This window comes from Myxine glutinosa, chromosome 7, assembly GCF_964187855.1.
Source record: "Myxine glutinosa chromosome 7, kmMyxGlut1.1, whole genome shotgun sequence".
Taxonomy (NCBI): Eukaryota; Metazoa; Chordata; class Myxini; order Myxiniformes; family Myxinidae; genus Myxine; species Myxine glutinosa.
The window spans coordinates 85,886,589-85,896,852 of NC_136267.1; the positions used below are offsets into that span (position 1 = coordinate 85,886,589).

Genomic DNA, 10,264 nt, shown 5'->3' on the forward strand with positions numbered 1-10,264 from the left:
TTATATGTCATTTCCCTCAAGGAATGCAAACTTGTGTTGGCCAAATCCTATCTTAAAGCTGGTCGCTGCCTCAGGATTGTCTGTAACACCAAGGCTTTCTTCAGCCATCTTCTGCTTATTCAATCACACAAAGGTTTTCATCTTAAGTGCCATTGATTTATGAATCTCCTCACATGGGCTAGTGCTTTCACATCCCATCTTCCCCCAACTCTCCCTAAGGCCATGGAGTCTGGGCCCAAAACCTCAATGGCATCTCATTATGGAGGAGGCTGAAACTCAGGGTCTGCTTCTTGCTCACCACAAACAAGATGGTTTCTGCCCTGCAGTCTTTCACTCGCTCTCTGCTCATCTTGTCCTCTTGCCCTTTCACCCAACCAACCCCCCTCTCACTCCTCAATCCCTCCAAGTATCATGAATCATTGTTACACTCCACTCAAGTCCATTTATTATTTAACAATATTACCACTAAAAATCTTCATTTTTGAAAACAAAACTACATAAGCAGATCTTTGTGTGCAAATTCCCACCTTTACCTCAAAACGAGCATGGGCCGAACTTCATTGGATGCATAGTTACTTTACATGATAATTGACATGATGCATAGTTACTATACATGCATGATACTTTACTCCCAATGGAAGCAGATTCTCCATCAGTTGTAGTTCCTCAACAGGTGTGAGGATTAAGGGTGTTTATAACGTGGAATATATGCACTGAGTTATGTCAACCAATGGGCACTATTGCTTGGCGTGGCATTAGGATATTAAATTATTAAGAATCACTCGCGGCTGACCTCTGACAAACACAGAAACCTGGCTGGCACTTACTGCGATTCAAGGAACTTAGCATCACAAGCATTTACTCCTACTTGAGGATCCTGGAAGCACAAGCACTGGCACAAAGAACCTGGAACCACAAGGACATTTCTACCTATTTTTTTGTTGGACACAAAACATGAGGATGAGGTTTTAGTTTGAGCCGAGATGTTGACAGTTCCAATCGGTTCGAGATATCAAAAGCGCAATTAATTTTTCAGCCAAGTCAACAGTATGGTGTTAACCAAGTGCAAAAGCATTGCCCTGCACGGCCGAAGCTTGTCGAATGAAGCAAGCCTCATAGAGGTTGCAATATGCTGTGAACGAGGTTAAATACCGCTAATTATAGACACAGTATCACACAAAACACAGCTGTCGACAAACACATCTGTCCCAATTTGCTCTATCTGAAAATTTTGCAATTCTTTTCTTCAAAATATGTTCAAGGAGTGACCAATGCTAAGTGGCTTCTTTAGTTTCACACTAGTCCACTAAAGCGATCTGAAGTGTCACACTAGTCCACTTAAGAGATCTGTCATGCCACGCTAGTCCACCAAAGCGATCTGAAGTGTCACACTAGTCCACTAAAAAGATCAGAAGTGTCACACTGCTCCACGAAAGAGATCTGTTGTGTCACGCTAGTCCCCTAAGAGATCTGTCGTGCCACAATAGTCCACTAAAGAGATCTGTCCTGCCATGCTAGTCCACTAAAGGGACCTGTAGTGTCACACTAGTCCACTAAAGAGATCTGTCGTGTCATGCGAGTCCACTAAAGAGATCTGTCGTGTCACGCTAGTCCACTGAAGAGAGATCTGTCGTGTCATGCTAGTCCACTAAAGAGATCTGTCGTGTCACGCTAGTCCACTGAAGAGAGATCTGTCGTGTCACGCTAGTCCACTGAAGAGATCTGTCGTGTCACGCTAGTCCACTAAAGAGATCTGTCGTGCCGTGCTAATCCACTAAAGAGATCTGTCGTGTCACGCCAGTCCCCTAAGAGATCTGTCGTGCCACACTAGTCCACTAAAGAGATCTGTCGTGCCATGCTAGTCCACTAAAGAGATCTGTCGTGTCACGCCAGTCCCCTAAGAGATCTGTCGTGCCACACTAGTCCACTAAAGAGATCTGTCGTGCCATGCTAGTCCACTAAAGGGACCTGTAGTGTCACACTAGTCCACTAAAGAGATCTGTCGTGTCACACTGGGCTACTAAAGAGACCTGTCGTGTCACACTGGTCTACTAAAGAGACCTGTCGTGTCACACTGGTCTACTAAAGAGACCTGTCGTGTCACACTGGTCTACTAAAGAGACCTGTCGTGTCACACTGGTCTACTAAAGAGACCTGGCGTGTCACACTGGTCTACTAAAGAGACCTGTCGTGTCACACTGGTCTACTACTAAAGAGACCTGTCGTGTCACACTGGTCTACTAAAGAGACCTGTCGTGTCACACTGGTCTACTAAAGAGACCTGTCGTGTCACACTGGTCTACTAAAAAGACCTGTAATGTCACACTAATCTATTAAAGACATCTGTAGTGTCACCCCAACAATGTTCCGTAGTGTAATAAAGAAAAACGTCACAAGATGGATAACGTGTGCTCAAACACTCACTGACCTTGCAACCTTCGCATGAGCTCACGCCATAGTGGTAACCCGACGACTTGTCCTGACATACGAAGCACGGTTTGTACACGCGTGGCGGTAGTGGGGGGGATGGTGGACTCGGGACAATCTCCTCGGAGCTACTACTGTGGCTTTCAGCCGCTGTGGGGTTGTGGCGGGTGGGGAGCAGAAGTGCACAAAGAGATAGAGCTCCATCAGCAAGTTTCTCAGTCATGAGCCAAACATTCTCACGTACAAGTGAGTCCACTAAAGGGAGCCTCTCAGACTGTATGCCAGGACTCCAGATACAGAATGACAATGTATGACACAGGAACATTTAAAAGCAATATTAAATGTGTAATAATAATAACACACTATTATAATCGTATCCAACATTTGTGACAATTCACAGTAAAACTTTCAATAGGCCTATGTGGTTCGGAGCATCTTTGTTGGGCTGACAGGATAGCCTAGCGGTGTATGTGCTCGCCTCTGAGCTGTCTAACCTGGGGTGATATGTCAATATGTACGCTGTCTCTCAGATAGATGTTAAACTGGAGGACCTGTCTGCCAGCACTGGTCATTGGTGAATGACAAAGATCCAATGGTGTATTTCGTGAAGAGTATGCGAGTTGTCACCAGCACCCAGAACAAATGACTAATTCCTGCCCAGATAGGCTCCAGTCGAACCTCAGGCCTGGCCAGCCGGTTAGTGAAAGACCTGGACCAAACACCAGCCTCTGCTGACCCCACGTGAAGGTAGGAATAATTAGTAGTAGTAGTAATAGTATTTTATTCCTGCTGGAGAAGAAGCATTTTACAATGTTGACTCGAGTTAAAGGTATTTATTAATGGGGAAGCAAAGATTGGTGTATGGCAGCCGCATTGCATCATTCAACAAGGTTCCTTCCACTTAAATATGTGTTCTGTGGCTCATTTGACATTATCGAATTAATTATCTTCTCGACTATTGTAATCGATTATTGAAACCTTCGTCTGGGCTTCACGCTTCAAAATTGTAATTCAATTACATTCACTCTCAGGACCCTGGTCCCGAATCATTTATTGGGTGCAAACATGAACAAAAGAATCACAATTACAGGTATTGTCACTTGATAGTTACCTACGCCACCGAAGGTGGATGCAGGTTATAATTTTACCACTGTTTGTCTGTCTGTGAGGATATCCCAAAAGTCGTGGATGGATTTGGATGAAACTTGGTAGACTCATGATCTCTTATACCCCAAATGACCCCATTCCCAAGCATTCCCTTTTTCCAAGTTATTGTGATCCCCACCCCTCCCTCTCCTCTTTTCATTTGTTAGTTGTTGGTTGAGTTGCTCCTGAGACAGATGTGCTTGGTCTGGTGTTGGTGTAGCACAGACCTGATGGGCCAAACGGCTTCCTCCCATGTAAAGGTTACTTGTTACCCCCACCACCAAAGGTGGATGGAGGTTATGTTTTCACTGTTTGTCTGTCTCTGAGCAAGATATCGCCAAAAAAAAATTGGGACGGATTCGGACGAAACTTGGTGGACAGTATTGGTGTCTGCCAAGGACTAATTGATTCGATTTTGGTTAAGATCCGTTTCCAGATACGATAATTACTCCCGCCAGGGAGTAATGCATTCACTCGTGTCCGTGTGTGTGTTCGTGAACAAGATATCTGGAAAAGTTCAGAACGGATTTGGATGAAAGTTGGTGGGATGATTGCCCTTGGGATAAGGAAGAATTGATTCGTTTTTGGTGAAGCTCAGGATATTATTCCCGATCCCGGAATTTTTTGAAGGATTTTTTTTACCATTGGAAGATAGGGCTCATTTTTTTTAAACATTATCTTCTATATATTCTATATTCAACATTGTGATATGAAAATAGTTTTCATATTTGTTGTAAATGTAGTTTAAACTCGTGGTTATGCGTTAGAGCGGTGTATTTTTTTAGCAGAGTCGTCTTCAATGTTAATTTTTTCTAATTTATAATAAAGACATTCTGTCATTTTAAAACCACCAAAGTGTGTATTCGGTTTCGCCGTTTCATAAAATGTATCGTTTGATACGTATAATGCTTTAAAACTGGTTTTTTTGTTGTTGTTGTTTTTTTTTTACCTCAGAAGAGATATCAACAAAACATTTAGCTCAGCGAATGTCAATCGCGGTGTCAGTATTTGATGAACTTATAAAGACGTAGTTCCAGATTTGTCAATGGCTGAGGTATATTAACAAACGAATAAAACAGATTTGGCAAAATTCCAACTTTTTTTTAAAAGATCGTATATTCACCCAGGGTTGTGTGAGGCTGAAGAAGAAGAAACCTCATATGGACTTCCCAGAACAAATAAATAATTCTGGTTCTGGCTCTGCGATTTTCAGGTTTATTACTCCCGCCAGGGAGTAACGCATTCAATCGTGTCCGTCCGTGTGTGTGTGTTCGTATGTTCGTGTGTTTGTGAACAAGATATCTGGAAAAGTTCTGAACGGATTTGGATGAAAGTTGGTGGGATGATTGCCCTTGGGATAAGGAAGAATTGATTAGTTTTTGGGGAAGCTCAGGATATTATTCCGGATCCAGGAATTTTTTTGGGAAATGCATTAAATCACTGCATTAAAGCTTTTATTCTTATTCTTAAATGATGTTTTTCTCCTCTAATTCCGAGATATATCAAAATTAATTCTCTGACAGTTAGGGCTTACTTTATTTTTCATTTATTGTTTTGGGGAGAGGGGATGTTAAACAAAACGTATTATTCCAACTAAACCCACGGCGGGAGTATGCGCTCTACTGAGTGCCGCTCTAGTTTTTTTTTTTTTTACCTCCGCCATCAAAGGTGGTCGGAGGTTATGCTTTCACCCCTGTCTGTTTGTTACCTGCAATATTGAAGATTTGCAAGTACAGTATATTGGTTGGTCTGGTCTGTTATTCTGTTTGTCTGTCAGTCGGCTACAGGTGGCTTTTTTACTCCATTCTTCACGAAACTTCACCAGCTGGTCGGTGCAGTGACATGCTGCAAACCTTTACTTTTTGAGGTCAAAAGGTCAAGGTGACATAAATCATCAATTTTCATCCTAATCACTTGATATCTCTATATATACAGTCAACCCTCAAATATTGCGGGTTTGAATACTGCAGGTTTCGCCCAATTGTCGGCAACCTATTGTGTTATCGTGGAATTTCATATTGGCCAATCACGGTTTTTGAGCTGAGACGAGTCATCGTTTGCATCCACATATATGATTAACTCCCATAACGAGCCTTTTGTTGTTTCTCGTGAACCGTTTTGAATTGAGCCCAAACGTAAAATGACGGTCAAAATCAGTTGTGCCAAAAGGCAGAGAAAGGTTATGATGTTGGGCCAAAAAAATCGAGTTGTTTTTTTAGGTTGGAAGGAGGTGAAAGTGCGACATATTTGGGCCACCATTACGGGATCAATGAAGCGACTCTGCAGTATATCCAGAAAAGTGAGTCAAATATCCATTCAAGTGTTGCCGCCAGCATTCCACAAAGAACAAAAGTCTCATTCCAGTCCTGTGATCCAGAATTGGTTCACCAAAAATCACCAAAATCAAATCAATTCGTCCTTATCACACACACAACCTGTCCACACCTTTTTGAGATATCCTGCTCACAGGTAGACAAACAGGGATGAAAACATAACCTCCATCCATCATAGGTGGCTGAGGAGATAATCGACCAAAGCTCACCCAATATCGACCAAAATTTGCAGATGACCAACCAAGCTCGACAAAGACCTAAAAAGAAACTTGCCCAATGCCAAAGTAAAACTCAAAGACAAAACTCACCCACGATTGGATCAAATTTCCCCAACACAACCTAAACTCACCCAAGTTTGACCAAATTTCCACAAGACCAAAACAAACTCACCCAAGATTACACTGAATTTCCACAAGACCGAACAAAAACCACCCAAGATTAGACCAAATGTCCACAAGCCCAGACCATAACTCTCCCAACATTAGACCAAATTTCCACAAGACCAAAACAAACTCACCCAAGATTACACTGAATTTCCACCAGACCGAACCAAAACTCGCCAAAGGTTCGACAAAATTTCCATAAGACGGAACCAAAGCAAACCCAAAATAGACTAAATTTCCACGAGACCGAACCAAAACTCACCTAAAATAGACCAAATTTTCACAAGATCGAACCAAAACTCACCTATAAGACCAAATTTCCACACGACAACCAAAACTCACCCAAAATAGACAATTTCTACAAGACCCAATGAAACACGCTTAAAATAGACCAACTTTTTATAATACCAAATCAAACTCGCCCACGATTAGACAAAATTTCGACAAGACCCAATGAAATGCCCAAAATAGACCAAATTTTTATAAGACCAAAACAAACACCCAAATTACACTGAATTTCCACAAGACCAAAACAAAACTCGCCAAAGTTCGACAACATTTCCATAAGACCGAACCAAAGCATACCCTAAATAGACCAAATTTCCACAAGACCGAACCAAAACTCACCCCAAATAGACCAAATTTCCAGAAGACCGAACCAAAATTCGCCTATAATAGACCAAATTTCCACACGACCAAACCAAAACTCGTCCAAAATAGACCAAATTTGCACAAGACCCAATAAAACACCCAAAATAGACAAAAAATTTACAAGACCAAACCACAACTCACCAAAATAGACAAAATTTCCATGAGACTGAACCAAAACTCGCCCAAGATTAGACCAAGTTTCCACAAGACCAAAATAAACACCCAAGATTACACTGAATTTCCAGACCTCTGATGTCTGATTCCAGAATGTCAGAATGTCAGAATTCTGTCATTCCAGAATGTCTGATTACACCAGACCGAACCAAAACTCGCCCAAAATAGACCAAATTTCCATAAAGCCGAACCAAAACCCACCCAAAATAGGCCAAATATCCACAAGATCAAACCAAAACTCGCCTATAATAGACCAAATTTCCACAAGACCGAACCAAAACGCACCCAAAATAGACCAAATTTCTACAAGACCCAACGAAACACGCCAAAAATGGACCAAATTTTTATAAGACCAAACCAAACTCGCCCATGATTAGACCAAATTTCCACAAGACCCAACGAAATGCCCAAAATGAACCAAATTTTTATAAGACCAAAACAAACACCCAAAATTACACTGAATTTCCACAAGACCAAACCAAAACTCGCCAAAGGTTCGACAACATTCTATTAGACCGAACCAAAGCACACCCAAAATAGACCAAATTTCCACAACACCGAACCAAAACTCGCCGAAAATAGACCAAATTTCCAGAAAACCCAATGAAACACACCCAAAATAGACAGAAAATTTATAAGACTAAACCACAACTCACCAAAATAGACCAAATTTCCGTAGATCGAACCAAAACCCCCAAAATTAGACCAAATTTCCACAAGACCCAACCAAACTCGCCCAAGATTAGACAAAATTTCCACAAGAACAAACCAAAACTTGCCCAAGATTAGACCAAATTTCCACAAGACCAAACCAAACTCGCCCATGATTAGACCAAATTTCCACAAGACCCAACGAAATGTCCAAAATAAACCAAATTTTTATAAGACCAAAACAAACACCCAAAATTACACTGAATTTCCACAAGACCAAACCAAAACTCGCCAAAGGTTCGACAACATTCTATTAGACCGAACCAAAGCACACCCAAAATAGACCAAATTTCCACAACACCGAACCAAAACTCGCTGAAAATAGACCAAATTTCAAAAAGACCCAATGAAACACAACCAAAATAGACAAAAAAATTTTAAGACTGAACCACAACTTGCCAAAATAGACCAAATTTCCACAAGACCAAACCAAAACTCGCCCAAGATTAGACCAAATTTCCACAAGACCAAACCAAAACTCACCCAAGATTAGAGCAAATTTCCACAAGACCCAACGAAACGCCCAAAATAGACAAAATTGTTATAAGAACAAAACAAACTCACCCAAGATTACCCTGAATTTCCACAAGACCAAACCAAAACTCACCAAAGGTTCATCAACATTTGCATAAGACCGAACCAAAGCACCCCCAAAATAGACCAAATTTGCACAAGACCGAACCGAAACTCGCACAAAAGAGACAAAATTTGCACAAGACCGAACCGAAACTCGCACAAAATAGACCAAATTTCCAGAAAACCGAACCAAAACTCGCCTATAATAGACCAAATTTCCACAAGACCGAACCAAAACTCGACCAAAATAGACCAAATTTCCACAAGACCGAACCAAAACTCACCCAAGATTAGGCCAAATTTCCACAAGATCCAACCACACTTGCCCAAGATTAGACCAAATTTCCACAAGACCCAACGAAACGCCCAAAATAGACCAAATTTTTATAAGACCAAAACAAACACCCAAGATTACACTGAATTTCCACAAGACCAAACCAAAACTCGCCAAAGGTTCGACAACATTTCCATGAGACCGAACCAAAGCACACCGAAAATAGACCAAATTTCCATAAAACGGAACCAAAACCCACCCAAAATAGACCAAATTTCCACAAGACAAAACCAAAACTCGCCTATAATAGACCAAATTTCCACAAGACCGAAACAAAACTCGCCCAAAATAGACCAAATTTCCACAATACCGAACCAAAACTCGCCCAAAATAGACCAAATTTCCACAAGACCGAACCAAAACTCACCCAAAATAGACCAAATTTCCACAAGACCGAACTGAAACTCATCCAAGATTAGACCAAATTTCCACAAGACCAAACCAAAACTCGCCCAAGATTAGACCAAATATCCACAAGACCAAACCAAAACTCGCCCAAGATTAGACCAAATATCCACAAGCCCAAACCAAAACTCGCCCAAGATTAGACCAAATTTCCACAAGACCAAACCAAAACTCGCCCAAGATTAGACCAAATATCCACAAGCCCAAACCAAAACTCGCCCAAGATTTAAGACCAAATTCACCCAACAACGAAGCAAAGTCATAGTCAACATCGACAAAACTCACCCAAGACCAAACAAAGACCACCTCTGCTACCACCCACGAACCAAACAAAACTCATCCAATACTAAACAAAACTTAAACATCAAAACAAAAGTCATTAATGACTGAAGTACCGAATCAAAACAGAGCGCCCAAATCGAATCCTTTTAACCAAATGAACACACAGGGTCCTTCCCCCGAAGCGGTAGCTACATGACCAGTCCCGGAGGTGTCGTCGCTCCAAAGTCGTGATTCGAACTCGACACAGCGGCGCGTGTTATCGTGCGTCACCCACACAGCGTATTCTGCAGAGAGTACCAGTCCGGAGAGGGCAGTCCTGAGCCAGGGTCCAGTCCAAGACCAGGACCGTAGCCTTCGTGGCCGAAACGCCCGGGGCTGGTAGCGATTGCTTCGAGCATGCAGTCGTACATCGTTCCGAGGCATCAAGGCTGTGCGGTGCCGGGCCGGGCCGGGCCGAACGGCACCCCTCGGACGCACCGGCCTGCACTGCTCGGTTGGGAAGCAGCGGGACGCAGGTGGACGTGGATCTCGATGGGCGCATCGCGGGGATCCTTGGAGATCTTTGGCCTGGGACGCGACCATCGAGGAGATCCGGTGAGGGGGGGAGGGTGGAGTGGTGCCGTTAAACGAACTTCGAGAACGGTGAGTGGAAGTTCTAACTTTTCTGTCCTTGGAACCTTCTATTGTTATTAATATCAGTTATATTGTCCGACAACCAACGGGATGTGTGACGGGTATCCGATCCCACCAAACATCGTAGTTGAGGCGTCTTGGTCGACGACAACGATCCCTTGGGCTCAGTGGTACATTCCAGGCACGATTCACAATCCGAGCACGTGCTC

The 10,264-nt window shown here is 42.5% G+C and overlaps 1 protein-coding gene across 1 annotated transcript in view; it reads right to left on the reverse strand.

The window, feature by feature from the left end:
• Positions 1–10,002, reverse strand: part of LOC137431378 (retinoic acid receptor beta) — a 51,791-nt gene extending 41,789 nt beyond the window's left edge. Inside the window, 2 exon segments of the mRNA XM_068122638.2 lie at positions 2,429–2,577; positions 9,697–10,002. Coding sequence (XP_067978739.2) covers positions 2,429–2,577; positions 9,697–9,832 — 285 coding nt within the window. The 5' untranslated portion in view covers positions 9,833–10,002.
• Positions 10,003–10,264: the final 262 nt, after the last annotated feature.